This window comes from Leptodactylus fuscus, chromosome 3, assembly GCF_031893055.1.
Source record: "Leptodactylus fuscus isolate aLepFus1 chromosome 3, aLepFus1.hap2, whole genome shotgun sequence".
NCBI lineage: Eukaryota > Metazoa > Chordata > Amphibia > Anura > Leptodactylidae > Leptodactylus > Leptodactylus fuscus.
In genome coordinates, this window is record NC_134267.1 from 50,052,540 (window position 1) to 50,076,040 (window position 23,501).

The window sequence follows — 23,501 nt, forward strand, 5'->3', positions numbered from 1 at the left end:
CTGCTAAGCACCTGGAAATGTTCAAGGCACAGACGGGTTTGGTGGGCAATTCATGGAAATGACCATCCTGTTTCTCAGTTCAGTGATACCTTCCTTTTCAAACTGGGCAAAATGTCTTTGAGTGCATTATAGTTGTATGTCTAGCAGTCACCGATCCATCACCAAGATGTACACTACCCAAAAGTGTCTAATCAGGCCACACCTGTCATCATTTACATAACTGTATGCTTAGTTTTGGAATAATCCAACATATTATGCAAATTCTACTTAAAATAAATACAAAACAATAAATTCTTCTTTCTTTTAGTTGATGAGACATTGTGTCAGCTTTTTGGTGCAAATACATTGATTTTCAGGTTTATAAGAGATGATCAAGCTGCTTCCTCTTGGAGTTATTGTTAAACCTTGGTTTGTAGCATATTCTGCAGCACAGTATACAGGCAGTTCACTGGAGCCCCCCTCTGGTTTCCAGATCTTCACTACTGGGGTTTTTGTTTTGTTTTGTTTACTTGCTGAGGCCACTTAGGGTATGTTCACACGCAGGTTTTTTTTGCAGGTGGATTTCAATGGGAGTCTCTAGCAATGTTTTCCTGCTAGAGAGTTTTTTTCCAGCTACCGGGGAAAAAAAAGCAACATGCCTATTCTTCACACGGATTCTGCGGCTGAGTCATCTGCAGCGTGTGCGGCTTGTGACTCCCTCCTGATTAGGCCCATTTATCTTGGCCTAATCAGGAGCAAGATCGGCATCCTGTTATGGCTAGCCACGTGAAATAACCACATGGCGGAAACCTTTTCTACTGTGTGAACTTACCCTAAATTTTTCTGCCACATTCTGAATGTATTCATTTTGCTTACTTGTATAGTGCCATCATATTCTTCAGCACTTTATAGACAACATCACAGTCCCATATCAGCGTCTACATTCCCTATCAGTACGTCTTAGTGTGGGAGGAAACTCTGGTAACCCACGCAAACACGGGGATAACATACAAACTCCTTAATGAGGAACTGTTAGTTTATGCAGAATCGCAAAATAAGACACACACACACCACTTGGGGTCATATATATTTTATTGGACAAAATGGCAGTTATTGAAATTAATTTTAATCATTTTTCCTGACTCCTTCTCCACAGACCTGCTTCCAAATAATTTAACAAAATGTGAATGTGATAAAATGATTTCTACCTGTTTTTCTTGTTAGACTATTTTACACCTATATACCACATTTGATGCCCTATGTGTCCAACTGATGTGCATAGAAAGAGCACCTTGGGAGCTTGGCCTGGGGTCCCGAGGTGTTTATTCTGGGTGTTTATTGGTAGATCGTTTTTCTGGTGTTGGTCAGCAAATAGTGTGACCCTTTGACACCAGTGACGAGTGCCGTGGTGTCATTTTCCTGTTCTGGCATCAACACGGGTAGTCGAAAGCACATTCAGAATCGTTTTGTCTCCATGGATATATCTAGTCTATGTTGAAAGTATTTACTGACATATTAAGTCTTGTATAACTTAATATTTGCATTAAATATGTATTATATATTCATTACATATTTATGTATGTGCCTATATATTCTTGCGTTACGACCTGCATTATACACTCACCGGCCACTTTATTAGGTACACCATGCTAGTAACGGGTTGGACCCCCTTTTGCCTTCAGAACTGCCTCAATTCTTCGTGGCATAGATTCAACAAGGTGCTGGAAGCATTCCTCAGAGATTTTGGTCCATATTGACATGATGGCATCACACAGTTGCCGCAGATTTGTCGGCTGCACATCCATGATGCGAATCTCCCGTTCCACCACATCCCAAAGATGCTCTATTGGATTGAGATCTGGTGACTGTGGAGGCCATTGGAGTACAGTGAACTCATTGTCATGTTCAAGAAACCAGTCTGAGATGATTCCAGCTTTATGACATGGCGCATTATCCTGCTGAAAGTAGCCATCAGATGTTGGGTACATTGTGGTCATAAAGGGATGGACATGGTCAGCAACAATACTCAGGAAGGCTTTGGCGTTGCAACGATGCTCAATTGGTACCAAGGGGCCCAAAGAGTGCCAAGAAAATATTCCCCACACCATGACACCACCACCACCAGTCTGAACCGTTGATACAAGGCAGGATGGATCCATGCTTTCATGTTGTTGACGCCAAATTCTGACCCTACCATCCGAATGTTGCATCAGAAATCTAGACTCATCAGACCAGGCAACGTTTTTCCAATCTTCAATTGTCCAATTTCGATGAGCTTGTGCAAATTGTAGCCTCAGTTTCCTGTTCTTATCTGAAAGGAGTGGCACCTGGTGTGGTCTTCTGCTGCTGTAGCCCATCTGCCTCAAAGTTCGACGTACTGTGCGTTCAGAGATGCTCTTCTGGCTACCTTGGTTGTAACGGGTGGCTATTTGAGTCACTGTTGCCTTTCTATCAGCTCGAACCAGTCTGGCCATTCTCCTCTGACCTCTGGCATCAACAACGCATTTCCGCCCACAGAACTGCCGCTCACTGGATGTTTTTTCTTTTTCGGACCATTCTCTGTAAACCCTAGAGATGGTTGTGCGTGAAAATCCCAGTAGATCAGCAGTTTCTGAAATACTCAGACCAGCCCTTCTGGCACCAACAACCATGCCACGTTCAAAGGCACTCAAATCACCTTTCTTCCCCATACTGATGCTCGGTTTGAACTGCAGGAGATTGTCTTGACCATGTCTACATGCCTAAATGCACTGAGTTGCTGCCATGTGATTGGCTGATTAGAAATTAAGTGTTAACGAGCAGTTGGACAGGTGTACCTAATAAAGTGGCCGGTGAGTGTAGTCCAGAGCTATATTCACACTTGACTTGTCCTAGTGATCTGCACAGGGCTGTGGAGTCAGAAAAATGTTACACCGGCTTCGAAATGAAGGGATTTGTTTTTAATTACATTACAATTAAGTCTACATTATCATTAATTGCATATACCATAGGTTGTTGCGTATTTACTTTCATAGGAATATAATCACTGGCTTTTTAATGACTTAGAAGATTTTTACTACTACTGACCGGCCATGGCCATTTATGATGGAGTCCGTCAGGCTGTGGAGTAATAGAGGAGTTGGTGGTTTGGCGCACATGGATCTGCGTTCTCAGAAATGTTGTTTCTACACCACATAGCTTAGTCATCTAAGGTCGGAAGAACAGCTTGTCCCATTGTATTATAGAGTCTCGGCTAAAGTGTAAGGAGTGTGTCTGACAATAGTCATGTTGACTGTTTCCTGTAGAAACCAGCAGAACTGTGAGCGCAGCTCTAGACTATAATAAAGACTGTAACACAGGTTTGATATTAATAAAGACAAACCTATAAACTTCTAATACCAATAAGGGGGGGGGGGGTCAGGTCAGTGAGATATATGATCCGGTTTTGGGCTGCTTTGTAAGCTTTCGATCCATTAATGTAAAGCACATTAGCAATCGATAAGGCATGGATGAAGTTGCACTATATCTACCCATTTTCTGATTATTTTTTTTTTACTAGAGGGATTTTTTTTTTTCCAGTTTTTAATAGTAGACTATAGAGGCTAAGTTTTAGTTTACCTATGTTTCACAATGTCTGATCTCCATGCATTGCCAAGTATCATTTTGCTGTCGCATGCCTTGGCATACATTGTCAACCCATTGTCATATAATGACTGTAGTTTAGATCATATGGTTTGCAAGCTTGGTCTTTAAAGTGTCTCTGTTATGAGACAAAAAAACTTCGGACTTGTGGGTGTCAGAAATCCCAGATTTTGTGGGACTGCGTACTGTGCCTGGCATCCAACTAAAAACCCAAATTGTGATGGCTCCCGTTAAATTGCTTCTCCCAATTGTCCTTTTCGCTGTGATGCCCACTTTGTTCTCGGCACCTACCATCACCCTTTTTCTTAGTGCCCACTATCTCGTACCAGAGGCACTTTCTTGCTACTGCTAAACCTTTTCTTAAAGACAGAACCTTCTCATTTCATGACTTGTGCTTTTGTTTCCATTTCCATATTTAGTTCGTATCGCCCAGGCTTGTCCTCCACTAAAACAATTGTGCTTAATGTTTTACGTAGGTGGTAAGGACTATTTTTTTATATCTATTTTTGTTGATGCTGTATTGTGGCTGCTCATTGGCTGATACACATTTATTAATTAATTTATTTATTTTTTACGTTTTGTTTTCTTCTGCATGTGTATTGCCATTAAACTCATGTCACGGATGTTGCGTTGGCACAGCGTCATCTGCGCACAGTGTTAGCATGTGATAAGACGTATAGCAGATAATCACACGTCACCCAGAGGTTAACCCCTATTAACATGTATGTTACATTATGCATCACTGTGAGACTCGCAATGTAACACCCTGTCACTCACATACCGTAACGTCTCAACTGGATTTATAAAATATGCGTCTGTCTTACTTAATGTCCAACTGTGGGAAACTGCAGAGGAGAATGGCAACACCTAGTTGGCGGTTTGATAAATATTCCGGAGTAATAACAGGAACAGCACAGAGTTATAAAAAAATATACTGCAGAAGTATGTCATGGGAAACACAATAATTTACTGTAATAGACATGTTGGAAGTGAAGACAAGTCCTCCTCAAAGCAAATGCCAGTTGTGGCATTTCTATATAAGGGTAGCGCCTTCCTGATGTCCATTGATACATTATTAGCTGTTATTGTTTCATTAATTCCATAGTACTGTACATTATTATATTAATTCCATGGGACGTGTACATTATTATATTAATTACATGGTGCTGTACATTATTATATTCCATGGTGCTGTACATTTGGAGGGTTCACAAGTTACACAAAACAAGTGTAGTACTAACAGTGACCAACTGGTGCCGTGTGATAGACCCCTGCATGTATCTGTACTGATGGTGGGTTGGTGGCAGTAGTAATATTGAAGGTTTTTAAGCCATCCTGAATAGATGAGTCTTCAGGGTCTTCTTCTTGATGCTTGTGATTGTAAAGAGCTACGGTACCGGGACCGATAGCGCTTTACCCGGGGCACAGATCAGGAAAGCCGATAGTGCGTTGAATTCAGCTCACTGTCAGCTTTCCGGCAGTATATGGAACTGCCTGTGCCCAATCTGATGAAAGGTCCTCTTTAAGAGTCCTGACTGCCTCTGTCACACACACAGTGATTGACAACCTTCCCTGTATGAGTGTGTTCATAGAGAACTTTGTGAATCCCTCTGCGTGGACTCTTAGACTCCTGGAGTCCTGTCAGGATTCACTATTTCAAAAGTTTGAGGACCCCTGAATTATATAATAGAACGGGAGTGTCTGTGCTCTATAGGCAGACTAGCCGTTGTCTGTGTACAGAGGTTTTCTACTTCCTACCTTACTGTACATGCATTATCTATGTATGAAATGGCTTCTTTTCACATAGCCATTATTTAACAAAACTTTGCTGACGTCTAGGAGATTGTGTCCCCAAAGTTTAGGGAGCGACCATCCTTGTTGTGCATGGCATGCTGCCTTTTTGTGACATGAACACATAGCGTGACCATTGCGCCCCTATTTTGTCACATGACTGGCACAGGGTGTATTCACATCACGTATAAAATGACAGAGAATCCGCCAAATGCAGGCGCACTGGGAGATTTGCCAGCCCTTCTGGGACTCCTGGAGGTCACCTTCATGGTCTCTGTGTAGTCGCCTGGTTTTGGCTGACAATCACTGATTCAAAACCAAAACACTTACATGTGAATAAGGCCTTAGACAGTCTTGCTAGATGAGGCCTAGTAATGTTTGCTATCTTTTTAGTGCTTTTCTTTTGTGAGGTGTGGCTACTGTTTATGGCCAGTTGTGTCCAGTGATATGCGGCAGAACTGAGCTTTGTGCAATTATTAATGTGCAGCAGTAATAAAGCATATTCTACTTAAATAGGATCTAGTAACTCCTGTGCGCTATACAGATTACTTTAGAGGTGTCCCTGGGTATTTTGTCAGCAGACAAGTGTTCTGCAATCTCTGTGGCAGCCCCTCCTATCTATCTGTGATTGATGTCGCTGACGCTTCCTGCATCATCCCCTTTGCCTGCAAAGACATCAATAAAGCCTAGACAGGAGGGGCTGCTGCCGAAATGACAGGACACTTGCCTGCCAAATTCTAAAGTAATTCGCATACGGTCCAGCAGAGACTAGAGCACATTGTCTAAGGTCTACCCCCTGTTTTATTACAGCTGGCACAGGAGTGTTTGGATATGTGTCTGCAGCTCTTATATAAGGTCCAGATCACATCTGCGTTCAGAGAGTCCACTTGAGGAACCCCCCCCCTCCTCCCCCCAAACGGAAACCTATTCGCATAAAAAAGCTGTTACCTAAGGAAACCCACGGACCCCATAGACTGTAATGGGATCTCTGTGGTTTCCACTCTGTTTCCGCACGAAAAATGTGGAGAGAGAAGTGCTGCTTGCATGACTGTTCTCTATGTATATTTCATGAAGGTTAGTTATACATTTGCCAGGGAATGACAGAGGTCCAGTAGTTCGAAGGCCTCTCCAGCTTTATTTTATAATGTGTTTGGTGTTAATTATTATAGAGGACATGTAAGCACATACACCACTGACATTGATTGCATTAGGTGGACAAGTTACGTATTGTACTTAAATGAAACGTCTGAAGGCAGTATGTTATAGAGCAAGGCGTTGTCATTTATCCATTTTATACCTGTGCGCTTTTTATGCTTAGAGTCAACCTCTTAGGAAAGACTCACATGGTAGAATTTACCATGGATTTGGGAGTGGATTGCTCCCGGGTTCTGCCACCCATTGTTTTAAATGGGAGAGAGAAATCGCAGCAGGACGATGGAAAAACAATGAGTGTCCTGCTCGTTCTTGTGGCAGATTCTGCGGCTCGAGACTCCCTAATGTTTAGGCCCATTAATCTGTACCTAATAAGTATCAGAAACCCGTGATAGAATGCCGATGGGCCAGATCGTCGCAGCTAGATCTTAGGCAGAAAATAAATTGGAATTGCTCTTCGTTTTCCAAGGTGTGAACTTGCCCGTCCTCTTTCTATCAGTGATTGGCAACTATCTCTGTACACCAATTTATACACGGATAGCCTATGACCATTTCTAAGCATAGATCTAGCAGAGGGACAAATGACAGGTTAAACTGACTCTTACCACTAAACTATATATCATTCTACTTCGCTCCCCCTGCTCTATAGCTTGATGCCTGCAGATTATATTCACAGTACAGAAGCTGATCACACCTCCCATAGGAAATTAAAAATTAACTTTTATTTCAACCTTTTAAAATCCCGGTTTATGACAATACAACATAAATCCAAAGTTGAGAAACTACCAGTGATTTCTATTGGGAGCTTGCTACCATGGCTGTATATTCCCTGATAGTTACTGCCTCCCTAATAGCAAATTGCGGTCTTGACTCGTCATAGAGGTCTTTAAACAGGAGACTAGTTGCTTAAAGCTCAGTGTACACTACCCCACCACTTGAAGGTTACTGGCCTTATGCCACGCCAACCAAGGGGGGAGGGGGTCACTGGCTACATCCCCGTTCAGACCAAACCTACGAGGGTGAAATTACCGCTAATCTTAGCTTGATTCTGACCCTACGCGTTTCGTTTTACTCATCAGGGGTCTTATAATTTCTCAAAATAGTAGCAGTAATAACTGCTTTGTTTTAAAGATGATGTGGGCGGTTGATGTGCTGACCGCCAGCTGGACCGCCGCTCTCACTTTCAGCGGTGAGTTGCCCAGCCGGACTACACGCTTATACGTGTAAGGCCACTCCCCCGTTCGTTCCACTGGCCAATGCTTGCTGTCATATCTGTGACGTAGATTACACTGTGTGTGGAATAGCCGTCTCTTTTTTTGACACGCCCCCCTTACCAATTGGCGGAGTGCGGCACTCCTTTGCCATACCTCACGCATGTGTACTTTCATTAGACTTACGATAGTAAAAACCAATGTCACAGAATGGGAGATATTCAGCGCATGCGCATTCTCTTAGTACTTTCTGCCTCCAATTCTGCAATCATGCAAGCTGGATACAATGTTTCCTTCCAAGAGTACGACTTCGCATGCATACCTTCTTGGTGCTTTCGCTACATACTTATAAGATTTCAATTTATACGATAATGTACCATCTAGGCCAGCAAAGATTTACCCTTTCACTCATACATAGCCAATACTATGTTATACTATTTATACGGTAATGCTCTATCTCAGCCAGCACTGTTTTTTAAAACCCTCTGATCCAAAAGGTCTAGTGTGAATAAGCACTAACTAAAGGAATATATTTACTGACACTCCCACTGTGCCACTAAATTGTAACGGGGGAATGGAAAGGGGTAAATATTCCCCATTATTTATGATAAAAAATAGGAATTACAGTAGCTTACACTACTGGGCAACACTGTTTTAGCAGCAATCTATCTACCGAGCGGGAAGCTTAAAATATTGTGTATCCTTAGGTGGGGTTGTATGATATATTTATCACCCTACCTATTATAGTAGTGGTCTTACCAGGATGGAAGGATAGGCTCTAAAGTACATAGGAAGGCTACTGCCACCAACAGCTTCCTTAATTGGTCCAGTTGTCACCCAGATCCACTTAAGAAAGGGATACCTAGGGGCTAATTTATAAGAGCACGTCGTAATTGCTCGGCCTATTCCGACTTCCTAGAGGAATCAAGGTTACTTGCGAGACGCTTTGAAAATAAAGGCTTCCCTAGGAAAGTGGTAGAGGAGGCATTTGTAAAGGCAAAGCAAGTTGAAAGAAAGGAACTATTGGTCCCTAAAAAGAAAGACTCTTCCCAAGGCCCAATAAGGTTAATTGGGACGTTTGACTCGGGTCACCAAGAAGTCAGGGAGATCGTGAAGAATTTTTGGAACATCTTGGTAGCAGATCCAGATATAGGTGAAGTGGTGGGGGAATGTCCCAGCATCACATTCAGACGTGGCAAAAATTTAAAGGACCGTTTGGTGCATAGTGTTTTGCCAATGGAGGAAGAAAGATCAACATGGCTCTCAAGTCAAAGACCAATGGGGACATTTCCCTGTGGGAAATGTTCAGCATGTCCATTTATCAAAAAAGGACCCTCCTTTATGAGTGTTGTGACTGGTGTGATATATGACTGTAGAAGTTTTTCAAACTGTGAAACCAGTGGAGTGGTTTATCTTCTCAGCTGCCCATGTCCTCTCAACTATGTGGGTAAGACCCGCAGGCAGCTGAGAAGGAGGGTGAGAGAACATATTTGTGATATACAAAATCAAAAAGACACACCGGTAGCAAGACACTTTGTGAATTACCATCTGGGGGAGACTAAGGATCTCACTGTCCAAGTCTTGGAAGTAATGAAACCCCCAAAAAGAGGAGGTGATTGGGACAGGTTTCTGCTGAGAAAAGAAACACAATGGATTTATAGAATGGAGAGTATGACACCAAGAGGCTTGAATGAGCAGCTTGATTTCTCCTGCTTCTTGGATTGAATTGAATCCTAAGGATACGCAATATTTTAAGCTTCCCGCTCGGTAGATAGATTGCTGCTAAAACAGTGTTGCCCAGTAGTGTAAGCTACTGTAATTCCTATTTTTTATCATAAATAATGGGGAATATTTACCCCTTTCCATTCCCCCATTACAATTTAGTGGCGCAGTGGGAGTGTCAGTAAATATATTCCTTTAGTTAGTGCTTATTCACACTAGACCTTTTGGATCAGAGGGTTTTAAAAAACAGTGCTGGCTGAGATAGAACATTACCGTATAAATAGTATAACATGGTATTGGCTATGTATGAGTGAAAGGGTAAATCTATGCTGGCCTAGATGGTACATTATTATCGTATAAATTGAAATCTTATAAGTGTGTAGCGAAAGCAGCAAGAAGGTATGCATGCAAAGTAGTACTCTCGGAAGGAAACATTGTATCCAGCTTGCATGATTGCAGAATTGGAGGCAGAAAGTGCTAAGAGAATGCGCATGCGCTGAATATCTCCCATTCTGTGACATTGGTTTTTACTATAGTAAGTCTAATGAAAGTACACATGCGTGAGGTATGGCAATAGAAATCACTGGTAGTTTCTCAACTTTGGATTTATGTTGTATTGTCATAAACCGGGATTTTAAAAGGTTGAAATAAAAGTTAATTTTTAATTTCCTATGGGAGGTGTGATCAGCTTTTCTACTGTGAATATATTTAAATAGGAAATTTGATACATTTTTGTCACATACAGTGAGTTGGATGCCTGCAGATTATACTGAATTCTCATGGTGACAGCCTCCCTTTAAAGGGGCTCTATCAGCAAAATCATGCTGCTAGATCCCCACATATGCGTGCATAGCCTTTAAAAAGGCTATTCAGGCACTGTAAAAGTTAAATTAAACTACCCCCCCATTTTAAAATAATAACTTAATAAAGAATGTTCTCTACTTACGGAACGTGCACCCTGGGCGGGCATTCAGGGTGTGTCTTCATCTTCTTCCGCGAGCAAGCGCCGGAGGAGGACGGGACCCGAAGACATCGGAGGAAGAAGAGGCGGGGAAGAAGATGAAGACACACCCTGAATGCCCGCCCAGGGTGCACGTTCCGTAAGTAGAGAACATTCTTTATTAAGTTATTATTTTAAAACGGGGGGGTAGTTTAATTTAACTTTTACAGTGCCTGAATAGCCTTTTTAAAGGCTATGCACGCATATGTGGGGATCTAGCAGCATGATTTTGCTGATAGAGCCCCTTTAAACATGAAGTGCTTGTGTATAAAACCAGTCTGTGTGATAACAGTACAAAGTACATGGAAAGTTATTCCATGATTGACTTTATGTATCCAGACATGACGCTCTCACAGTCCTGTATAGAACATACAAACTTCCCTTTTATGTATCCTGTTCTGTTCTATCTTGCATATTTAATACCCTACAACTGTAGAATCCGTTCCACAACATCTAGATATTGACACGCTAGGCTTGTGGACTATATGGGGGAGGGGGGGGGGATATTTCTGTGGGCGTCCTGGACTGTACAAAATGCAGAACAGCCAAGGTCATACTGTGTTTGCTTTGAACCCATTGTCATCTGGTGTTCCTTTTTTGTAAATTGCAAGCATCAGGGAGGTGCCCAAGCCCCTTATTGATGTAGGTGGTGTCCTATTTTGTCATCGCTGCACTTGCAGACTAGAAGGGCTAGACATATCCCAGACTTCCTAATGTCTGTGTGATAACAGCGCACGCTGCTAAATGGGAACACCAGGAGCCTGCGATGACCCCGGTCTGTTAATAGATTGACTGGCGATCGGTTGATTTCTCTTTCCGCTGCACAACAAAATTAGATTTTACTTCACAGTGTGGGATGCAGATACCATAGCGAGAAGCTGAAATTTTCAATCTTATTAAAATATAATTTCAGCTGGTTTATATCTGCATTGTACACTCAATATTTCACCATGGTAAAAGATTACGTTGTTGTCCAAGGTGCGTAATAGAGTGTTGTAGATATAGGAGTATAAGAATCCTTTATGTTACAGCAGCCAGAACTGTTGTAACTTGATGTAGAGAACAGCTCTGTGGGGACCAACAGAAGAGGGCAGGATAGAGAGTCTACATGGTCTGTCCTCAGTACAGCTACACCACACATATTGATAGTAAAAAGCATTGTAATGTACATTATATGTTTTCAGTATGCACGTTGCGTTACGTTTCATGGAGAGGTCATGAATTTGGTTCTAGGTTTGTGTGTGTGTTGTACATGGGAGGGATGAAAGAAGTTGACATCCTGAATCTTTGAGCTGGGTGGGCGAATGCCTAGTATCAGCTCTAGTATGTTTGTCCCCCAAAACAGAATATAGGCTTGTCGAACTGCAGCTGTTCTAGGGGCAACGGTCCAACAAAACACTACCATGACAGTATGCTTACGTCTTTCCCAGCATGAGGAAGCATGACATGCTCTTGGCTTTGTAGAAACCTAATTTTGGGAATGATTTTCTGACTTGCTGCCTAGCACCATGTGTTTGCTGTGAAAGTCCAAGTTATTTATTTTGTAAAACTACAAGTGAAGTGTCCATCTAGTTATCTATCTATCCAATGAATGAAAAAGAACATTTGCATTTGATGCCACAAGCCATGTTGTGTCCTGTCGTCATACTCGTCCTGTTGCTTTGCCGAGTGGGTCCAAGCATTCGCATGCTGAGTGATAAAGGACAGACCTTATTTGCATTACAGGGATTTTTCAGTTTCAGCAAATAACGCTTGCTTCCATCCATAGTGTCTTGTTTTTGTGATGGACATACAGGTGACTGATGTGTTACAAAGATAGTGCTCTGATAGTATAGAATAGCTGATCTTATACCTTCCGATGATTGTTGGCCAAACCAGCTGATCTCCTAGCTAAACATCTAATGTGTGCTGGTGCCACCCAACTCTCCCCGAATAACCGAGGTTGAGGGATCAGTATGTAAAGGATTGCTTTATTTGATGAAATCATAATCCCACTTGAAAGAGACCCGTTGTTTGTAATTGAACAGTTCAGTTAAATATATATATTAAAAAAAAAACTGTAATGCATTTTAGAAGAGGAAAATGCTTTACTTCCTGCTGTCTGCTACTCTGCTGCCTGCCAAACTATTCAATTCACTGTCAGATTCGTTTTAACTGGAGACAAACTGCCGTTCAATAGACGTCTATGGACGGAGTGTGGTAATGAGTGAGGAGCAGACAGGCACAGACCTCCTGGAGCAGATTACAGTAATAGATCTCTTGCCAGAACCCTATTGACATCTATACTACTCAGTTCTGCTAAAAACTTCTATAAAACTGTTCAATACATGCTGACTCCGATAACTGTGTTTGGTAGATTTGTTTCTCACTCTCTGAGACCTTTCTGTTCCTTCCCTATACAAAGACCTTTATGTAACCTCAATGGTCTGTGATCTCCAACCTGTATTCAGTGAAGATGGATCTGGCAGTGAATTGAGCACTTAAGCAGGCAGGAGAGATGCTGATAACAGGAGATAAGATATTAAAATGGCTCCAATTGACATCCTACAAGTTCAGCAATATATTTTTATGTTAAAGTATATTTCCTAACCCAATTACACCCGTTATCCTGTATGCTCTGACACTTACTTTATAATATTATGCAAGTGGGGTTAAGACTAGTGACCCCATCACATTTTAAGCCATGGAGGTATTCAGGCTTCATCTGTTAAAGGTAATCCTACAAACCAACAGTGATTTGGTTGAGATTTGACCTGGGGGACTCGCACACGTCCTAATAATGAAAGGTGACTGGGGGCATTGCACTGGTGAGAAACAATGACGTGACACTGGTTCTGATGCATCATAGGCCAGTCAGGATTGGTAGACTCCTGTATCTCAGGCCCCACAATTATTAAGTTATGGCATGTCCTAGTGAGGTTTCATTATTTTGTGGTTAGAATATCCCTTTAATAAAGTGCCAGAACTTTGTCTTGATATTATCCCTTTAAAGAAAATTGATAAATCATTGCTACTAATCGCCAATAATCGTGAGACTGTGGGGAGAGTATAATACTATAGTATAAGAGGGGTTCTTGCACTTGTGCTCCTGATTACTAGTGTCATGTTATCATGCTATAGATAGCAACTGCTGGCTAACGTTATATTTATTGAGCACTGTATTTGTGTGGTAACTATATAGAAATAATCTATATATTACACACTAGTAATAAGATCATGGCACTTAAGGGTTTTGTTTTTCTTTCAGCTCTGTAGAAGGTGTCCTGAAAACACTAGTGAAAGCCTGTCGACCGTAAGTATGTGCTTGAAATTTACAAAATACATCTTCTAGTGAAATGTAGCCGTGGAGTGATTCTTGCTTATAGAAGACCTTATGTCTGGAAGTGTTCTGTATACCTTTTTTATATTTCCCAAATGTGGCAATGCCTATTAATCCCTGTATTTGTAAGGCCTGGTTCACATCTGCTTTGGGAAGTCTGCTTGGGGACCCCTCCGAATGGAATAGCAAACACATTAAAAAGCAGTGAGCAATGAAAGCACACAGACCCCATAGACTATAATGGGGTCTGTGTGTTTTCTGTGCTGTGTCCGCACAAATTATGTGGAGAGAAAAGTACTTCAAGCACTACTTTTCTCTCTGCATGACTCAAGTGGAAAATATACGGAACCCATTATAGTCTATGGCAGGGGTGCTCACACTTTTTCAGCATGTGAGCTACTTCCTAAACTGATTAAGGCAAAAGATCTACCACCCACTACACTGGTGTGTCTGTGGGCAGGGCCAGCTTGTGGGCGGGGTCGGCGCGGAGCGTGACAGTAGGAGACAGCGGCGTTCTGTGGCCGCCCAGGGATCCCCGGTGTCTTTTCACAGCGCAGTCTGAGTTATATCTCTGGACACTGGCAGGCTGGGACTGCGGCAGCCCCACCTGCCAGTGTCCGGAGATGACTCTAAGCCTGCACTGTGAAGAAGCAGCACCCCGGGTCCCTCCATCCCTAAGAGCGGGGAGCGTGTCATCCCCCGGAGCTGCTGCTGCTCGGCCTGCAAGTGTCCGGAGTGCTTGTTCACAGCGCAGGCTGAGAGTCGACTCTCAGCCTGCTCTGTGAACAAGCAGACACCGGGGATCCCTGGCTGCATCCCGCGATCAACCCATACGTCCTTCGCGATCGACCGGTAGATCGTGATCGACGTATTGGGCACCCCTGCTCTATGGGGCCATGTGCGTTTTGCTCACAGCATTTTAATGCGTTTGATATTCTGTCTGTTGTCCCCAAACGGACTCCCTGAACGGAATACTGAATGCCGATGTGAACCAGGCCTAAGAGGCAAGTCCCGTGTACCCCAATAATCTGTAAACAATGACCTACTGATATGTCATAGACTCTTCTGGTAAGGTCACAGTGCAGAAGTATATGAGCTCAACCCACCATTATTTCCAATAAGAAGGCCCTCTGTAGTCTTTACTTTGAAGAACTTTAGTGCAAAGTCTTTCTTCAGGAGATCGGTGGTGGATGGGGATCCTATACTGCACCAATGCGATTTCCTCATACAGTTGACATTTATTACATCACTTTTTGACTGTATATATAGCAAGTATTTGTTTGCCAGTCCTTTTCATCTTTCACAACCATGAGAGGTTTTTATACTTTATTCTTGTATATAAAGCACTGTACCTCTTTATCATTGGTTGAAATAAAAAAATAAAAAAATTTCAGTTGTAGAATCTGGTAAAAGGATCATTCCTCCAGTATAACATTGACAAGTGGGTGGTAAAGAAAGGACAGATAATAATGGATACATCTTACTATTAAGGGAGCGTTCACACTACCGTCGGTGTCCGTGACCTGTCATTTATTTCAATGGGCATCGGGCGCGTTCTTTTGCACTCCGTGCCCGTCCTTTCCTGTCCGCAAGTGAAGATGCCCATTGAAATAAATGACAGGTGTCACGGACACAGCTAGTGTCCACTCCTAGTGTCCGTGACAGATTTTGAGCGGACACTAGGAGCGGACACTACATGTCGGACACCGACGGTAGTGTGAACGCCCCCTAAGATGTCAGATTTGGGGGGGGGGGGGGGGAATCCTATTGTGCCATGGCCAGTTCCTCAAAATTGTAAGATCTCTGTTGGCTGATCTGGTTTGCATCTCATTAAAATACAAACATACCCTACTTATTAGCTGAGAATTAGCTACAATTGTAATCAGTCTAGGTGATATTTATACTGCAAGTCCAGAATATTGGAAATCTACAAGGGGCCTACCAGCTTGCACATCATACTAATTTAAAAGCGCACCACAGAGGGTTTTATAAGATTTACAGAAGTATGTAGATTTAATACTTGGTGCGCCAAAGACCTAGCCACTCCTCTTGGGTGCACTTGTTTTTGGGTCTCCTTTTTCCCACCGCACCTGCACTGCTCATTTACATAACAAGACTGGACTCTGTGGCGAGAAGAGCGATTATATTGTGCATGCGCCGGACTTGGATTGTCTGGGACATGCACAAGGTTTTTGATGGTGTAGTTGGCAAAAATGGAGGTAAGAGAGATGTAATGGAGGTAAGAGCTCAGTTAGAAACCATCCATCAAGGGGGTGGCCCACAGAATAATTGATAACATTTTTTAATTCATGTGATTGGTGGGGGTCCTAACAGTTGGATCCACTGTGAATCATATATGTGTTACCTATCCACTGGATAGAGCCATCCCTGTCTGTATACGTCTTTAGTCTGAGGATCTAAACCAGATTTTTTGCAGTCACTGACTGTCTATGGAGATCTTAAAATGGTGAGGAATTATAGAAAGTTAGGGGGGTTGTAGAGGTTTTGACCAATATTAAGAGGCACATGTTATGGTTTGTATAATGAAAAGTTCTACGACTTCCCATTATACCACCTTCAGCAATTCCTTCAATTGGTCTGAAGGTGGACAATCCCTTAAGGTAACATTTCTATTTTAGATGCTTTTTTAAAAAAAAACAAAAAAACCCCAAACATAAATGTGCCTAGTCTGTTTAATATACGTGCTCATGTAAGAGCTGTGTGATACTACGTGAAACTGAATTTTGATATTTTTTTTTTTCCCCAGTTATTTCCCAGATGATGCAACGGCAGAAATGCTTGAAGAATGGCGGCCTTTATTATGTCCTTTTGATGTAACCATGCAAAAGGCTATTAGTTATTTTGAATTATTCTTGCCTACCTCCCTGCCTCCTGAACTACATCACAAAGGTTTTAGGTGGGTGAATAAGGCCAGATGTGTGGCAAAAAGAACAACCAAACTGCTTGTGTTACAATGCGCTATGGTTCGGGTGTTGCAGCACTATAATGTTTACATACTTTATTAATGGCAGAATGAATATGGCGCTACTGTCATAGGAGATTTAAAGCACAGAACATTCACTATTGTGTTATCGTTTTATCCCATTTGTTCTCTGCACAGACAACCAACAGTAACTTCTGCTATTTATTGTTCTCTCACCTCTTTCGAACAAAGGAGCCATTGCCTCCTTCTTATTTATTATTAGATACCAGCCAATACTTACAGGGGTGAACAAAGTTTATTTTTATCCTCCCTATGGGTTAAAAAGTAATCCCTATATACCCAACTGTTCAGTTGGCTGGGGATCTAGCAGAGAATCCTCACTAGATTATCAGTCACTAAAGCATCAATCTGTACAGTAGTGCTCGACATCACACCGCCATACAGTGTATGCGATTCAGAAAAAGGCATTTTCTTGTCCTTATTACTGTGGGTGACGATTCTCACAGTCTATTGTGATGTTCTTGTCATAATGTTAAGGTAGTCATGCCATTTTTCAGAGTGATGTTCGCTTGTAATGTATGGTTTTCATGCGGACGCAAGGTTTTCTGTCTAGTCATTTCTAATGTATTGATAATCTTCTCCTACAGACTTTGGTTTGATGAACTTATGGGCCTATGGCTTTCCGTTCAGAATCTTCCGCAGTGGGAAGGGGTATGTATAAACCTAATGTATTATGGAACACAAACTGTATTACCGTATTTTTCGGACTATAAGACGCACTAAGGTTTTAGAGGAAAAAAATAGGGGGAAAAAAAATTGTAAAATATTTAATAATATTTCACCAATGTAAATAGAACGGGGGTTTTTCGGACGTATATAAATTTTGAACTTGCAATCATTTGATTGCAAGTCCCATAAACTGCAATACAATTGTATTGCATCTATGGGAGATGCTCAATATTACTATTGAGGCTGGTCAGGGGAGGCTCCCGCGTGGCACAGTAACAGATCAGCCGCTCTTGCAGAGCGATTTCCATAGCGATCGGGTCTCCTATACAGCAGAGACTCGGTAGCTATGGCAACCGCTCTGCAGGAGTGGCTGCCATCTTTAAGGCCCCCCCCCACACACACACACACACACACACACACACACACACACACACACACACACACACACACACACACACACACCCCCGGTCCGGTCCTCTATCCTTCACATGTCTTCAATCCGAAAAAATATAGTCATAATTTTCCAAACCTTTTTGTAACTGTTTTCCAAAGTTTAGTTACACTTTAAGTCATTGGGTAAACTTGCTTTTACAATCCAACCAGTTTCTATGATCTCTCCGGGTTTGCATGAGTTATTTCAAGGTACGTTTTCTGCTGACACGATAAAGCATAGATCTGCTGTATAAATGTCTTATGAAATTGGGCATGTACTGTATATCTGAAATGGGGAAAATTAGATTATGATCCCAAATGGGAAAGGGACTGATGTGAGGGATTTGACTATTTACAGAGCTATGGAATATTCTGCTGACAGATTCCAGGCAACAGTCTGGACGTGTCGGCTCTCCTAATGTGTCTAAATGCTTGAATGCTAATGAAGTAACTGATTTGAAACGTATTTATTTATTTTTTTAATATGTACGTGTATAAGAGAGAAGTCTTTATTGTGTCCGTCCTTTGTTATCCATAAATTGACCACTGCGTTAGCTTTCTTTTTTTCATTGGTTGTATCTCTACGCACACTGTCCTATCGGATTAGACGCTGCAGAGTCTGACAACACCAGCACTATTGAGAAGGAAAACTGTAACACCCAGTTGTCAATTTATGTATGCATTTCCAGATTAAGACTGAGGCCGCACATGATGGAAACACAGTTTTGTTTTGTTTTGTTTTTTTGTTGCAGATTTTGCTGCGGTTTTCTGAGCCAAATATGGACTGGCTACAAATGGAATGGGAATATATAGGAAGTTCTTATGCTTCTACCTTCTGCTTATTCCACTCCTGGCTGTGGCTCAAAAAATCGCAGCAAAATCTGCAACAAAAAAAGCTGCGTTTCCGCAATGTAGGACCTTAGCCTGATACAAGTATATGTCAGACAGACATGTTGAGAAAGCGCACAAATGCTTTTCAGTGGTTCTTCTAGTAGCTGTTTTGTAGTATAAGGCTGGTGTTACACGACCATCTTGGTTTTACGGTCCACAAGTTGCTGATCAGTAACACTACTAGACCTAGACATCGAAGACGCCCGTGTCCTGACGCACATGCCCATAGAGTGCTAAGGGTGAGTCCGTGCAGTGCTGTGAATTCACGGCCTTTGTGGACCTGCTGTATTCAGTGCGGACGTCGGTCACGGCCCGGCATACCACAGATAAAATATCCGGTGGTGTAAGAGGCCGCACTGAATATAATGTGTCCGCAATTGAAAACCCGCAATTGCGGACCATTTGCAGACTAAAATTACGGTCGAGTAAGACCAGCCTTACTGCAGAGTGCTTCTATATGACCCCACCTGCCCTGTGTCACTGAAGCCGTGTTCAGTCGTTGATCATACATGTCTATTTACTGGCTTTTCTCTCTTCTAATTCTAGCATTTGGTGAACCTCTTTGCACGTTTAGCTAACGATAACATTGGCTACATTGATTGGGATCCGTACATACCAAAGGTAATCTAGTAGTGATCTGGTTTCATTTTGGCAGTTAAAAATTTTCTGGAACTAAATCTAGGTTCTTGAAGACGGGAGGAAGGATGAGGAACAGGCAGACATTTGTAACGCTGGTCCAAGTTTACTACTAGCCACCAGTGTAAATGTGGTCATGTCTTGGCACATTTAGTTTGAGCTAAAACTTTTCATACTGAATATGGAGAGGATTTTTTGGATGTTCATGTTATAATAGGTTGTCTGCTTATTTTACATGGCTTTATAATCGTATTATAAAAAGTTATGCATTTTTCTGCTGTTCTACATGAAGCTCTGCCTAAGGGAAGTGGATTTCAGGACATGTAGGATCTGTAACAGGCACAATATTCACGCTGTATCATATTTAGTAGCCTTTACAGCATGAATAACCAGGGAGACCTCTCAAAGGGTGGAATAAGGCAAAGTAGACCAAGAGGAACTGCATAAATACGATAAAGTATAGTGCACCAATGTATGAGACTGAAATGGTGCATCTAACAAAAAGAGATCAGGTTAGTTTTCCCAACTTTGATGGAGCTCCAGTGTCTACTGAAATAAGTTTGTATCTGTTGTCTTGTAGTGTCTCTTTGCAACACTGTAATAACAGCTATGGCTAGATGGTGGCTTGTACTCAAGCGACATAGTATCACAATATTACATCAAACCTAATGGTAGTAAATTTGGGTTAGGTGCCTCAACATGGCAGTCAGCAATCTCTCCATACACTATTAGGTGTGACATTTGCAATCTAGATGATGCCTGACCATACGTTACTGTGTAGCCCTAGCCTAAACGTTGGATTTTTGCTTTAGTGCCTGGGGTAAGGGTTGTTGGTTGGAAACGATCTGTCCGAACAATTTTACCCTGAAATTCCTGGCTGTCAGAATAACCTGCTCTTTCTTACAGTTCATATACTGCAAGTTATCCGTGAAAATATTTTTTTAATGATCTTTTTAACAGTTTTTTTTCTTTTTTTGCAGGTTTTTACCAGGGTTCTGAGGAGTTTAAATCTCCCTGTAGGAAGCAGCCAAGTCATTGTCCCAAGACAGCTAGCAAACGCTTATGACATTGGACACGCAGTAATATGGATCACAGCAATGATGGTAGGCATGCAATGATTTTTTATTTTTTTTTTTTAGCTGTTTGGCTTGAAGGAGTATCCCGATCTCAAGGATTGTATTCAGTTTAGGCTAACTTAAGTGTTTCCCAAAAACCTTTCTTTATGTATCTTGCCCCGTTTGCCAGATACAACCACATCCCTCTCCTCAGTGTTTACAGCTGGATACCTTTGGTTGTAGACCTGCTAACAAGTCGGTAGGATGTTTCATTCCCTGCTCCCATCTTCTTTTTTCTCTTCTCTCCTTCTTTAAGTTTTTTGAGCCCTGATGACGGTTGGACAAGTTTTGTTATGTGTTTGTGAACCCAGGTAATTCTGCCCATTACAACAAGCAGAGCTTATTGCTGGAATGGGCTGGGAAGTAGAGGGGAGAGGAGACAGAGGGGCAGGTGAAATCCTGAGATAAGAAAACCCCTTTAAACTGTAACTAAATTTTTAGTTTTATGGCAGAAGTTATTACATTTTTTAATATATTTCATTAGCAAGTTTTTCCTCCTTTCTGTGAAACCCTGCTTTTGTTTTTTCCATCCCTTGCTTCTGAATTGAGAGCTGTACTCTGCTTCTCACTGGGTACGATGTACAGGCTTGTGTATGAAATCCTGGTAAAGCAGGGGTGGGGGAGGCCATAGCAGTGCTACTTGTAGTGTTTCCAGAGATATCATTTGTTATAAATCTGTCAGTATTTGGATATTTATAAGCACCTGTATATAAAGGTCTCCCCCCCCCCCACACACTTTGTTTTTAATCAGTGATATCTTTGGAAATAGTACTATTGACCTCTTCAGCTATGTCAGGTATAATACATGACATCCAACCTCTTACCTCAATGTAGGTGTCGGTGATTCCCACCATAGCTGGGCCTCTATATGTGTAAATTGTGCCTCAAAATGCAGCTTCGTTCCCCTTTGCTTTCATGGGCTATCTGTGGATAATCCTGGAAAACATTAAGACAGAGGCCATACGTTGTGGAAAAGCTGGTGGTTTTTATTTTTTGCAGATTTTGTTGTATTTTATGGTAATTTTTTGAGCAAAAGTCAGGATTACTTTTAGTAGAAGAGCGTACTTTTATGTATCACGTTTGTGTAGGAGCCATGCTCTGCTTTGGTAGAAAATAAACTATGCAATAAAAAATTCCCACGTCCTCAGCCTAAAGAGGTGTATCTAGAGTGGAATATTGAGGACCCCTCCTTAGTACAGGTACATTGTTTAATTTTGAAGTTGCCTTTTTTAATATATATATATAGTATATATTTAATATATATGTTGTTCTATGCAGGGAGGACCGAGCAAGATCGTGCAGAAACATCTCACAGGGCTGTTCAATAGCATTGCCTCTTTCTATCACCCGTCTAACAATGGGAGGTGGCTGGTAAGTATTTTGCTTACATTATCCTTGCAAAAAAAAAAATGGAGAAGCCTGTGCAGTGTTTCTAGGCACATGATCTCATCATCATTCCTTAGCAGAACCTTCCTTGGAAAGTCACTGCTGTTTTAGGGAAAGACATTCAGGGCATACTCCGATCATGACTTTGCATCTCTGTGCGAGGACAGCAAGCTGTTTATGGGACAGCACCTGTTACTTAGTGTTCAGGCTTTACTCAGAACCCCCTGGCCAGGTCTATTAAATCCCCTTCACGTAAGTCCTTGATCTTCTTTAGTAGGAATATTTATTATGCATTGCTTTATCCTTGTATTGGCTATTTACTAAGGGCTATCCGGGCTATCCCTCTCCCTGGCCTTTACAAAGGGAGTCTTTAGCTGCCATCAGCCACCCTTGGTTATATGGTGAATACAAGAAGCAAAGGCGCCTAAAATCATATAAGATAATCCTTTAATAGTCCCCCATTGGGGAATATTACAAGTCGAGAAAAGTAACCAATTTAACAAGTCCCCTCACTGGGTAGATGGAGGGAAGGGCTGGAGACAGGAGCAGTGTTTTGAGGGAAGGGCTGGAGACGGGAGGTGGGGGGATATAGTATGTAAACCCCCCGTCTATGGAAGCAGCATAACGGAGAGTCTCACTGCGCTTTTTATAAAAAATGAGAAAAGTGAGTACGATATAGCTGAGGAGGAGTGCAACTTCCACAGGCCGACAGATGTGCCATAATTTACACCAATATTATGTGTAATAAAGGTAGAAGTCTATGCATGGTCAGGCAAAATTACCTTTTGTAAGCATGCCAGATTAAAGGGATGCAGGGAAAAGTATATGCAAGTACCCGAAGCCCCCATTCTTAACTAGCAGAGCACAGCGGGGTGCTGGAAGTTTTTGCACCCCTACTGGTAAGTTCCTCCTTCCCCCACATAACCCATTTAATTGAGATTTCTGCATCACCATTTTGTGTATCTTCTCCCTAGAAAACCTGAGACTCAGACTGGCGTATGAAATACTGTTCTTGATTTTCCCCCAGAGTAAAATCCACTCTGGCTCCAGGCTTTATATTCATTCAGCTCTATGCCCTGTCTTTCTGGATATTGTGCAATAGCCATGCTGACATACTAGCACATATATTCTTATTACAGCTGGCACCTGTGGTTGCCCTGGAGCCCCAGTTATTTGGATTTCTTAATCAGTAAATGCCACCATTATAGTTTGTTTCCTGGGCTCTGTGCCACAGGCACAGAACAGATCAGTTGCGGAGCTTGTGAAATCTGTAGTTATACATAAATCTCTCTGGTTTTTCCAGGGTGCACAGACAAGACGTCAGCATATGGTGCAGAAATGGCCTTTTGTTTACTTGATGCCTGACAGGAAGTTGCTAAAAATAAGAGCCGAGGTGCTAAAAAGTTAAACATCAGGAGCTTTGAGCCTTGCAGATGTTGTGTAATAGGAATGACGCTTGTGACCAGGCTGCTATTTCTGCAGGTCTGGAATGTAATTCCAGGTGTAAGATCAGAACTGAGCATTAAGGCAATGAAACTGTATCAGAAAGTCATAAAGGAAACCGGGCATGTAA

At 42.0% G+C, this 23,501-nt stretch overlaps 1 protein-coding gene across 3 annotated transcripts in view; it reads left to right on the plus strand.

The window, feature by feature from the left end:
* The window catches only part of PSME4 (proteasome activator subunit 4), a 111,483-nt gene that overhangs the window by 43,636 nt on the left and 44,346 nt on the right, over window positions 1–23,501 (plus strand). For 2 of the 3 annotated variants that reach the window (XM_075267565.1, XM_075267567.1), the window contains exons 4-10: window positions 4,020–4,079; window positions 13,724–13,768; window positions 16,563–16,712; window positions 17,387–17,450; window positions 19,338–19,412; window positions 20,408–20,530; window positions 21,821–21,913. In XM_075267565.1, coding sequence (XP_075123666.1) covers window positions 4,020–4,079; window positions 13,724–13,768; window positions 16,563–16,712; window positions 17,387–17,450; window positions 19,338–19,412; window positions 20,408–20,530; window positions 21,821–21,913 — 610 coding nt within the window. The remainder of the gene's footprint in view (window positions 1–4,019; window positions 4,080–13,723; window positions 13,769–16,562; window positions 16,713–17,386; window positions 17,451–19,337; window positions 19,413–20,407; window positions 20,531–21,820; window positions 21,914–23,501) is intronic. The other variant, XM_075267566.1, reaches the window with a different exon arrangement.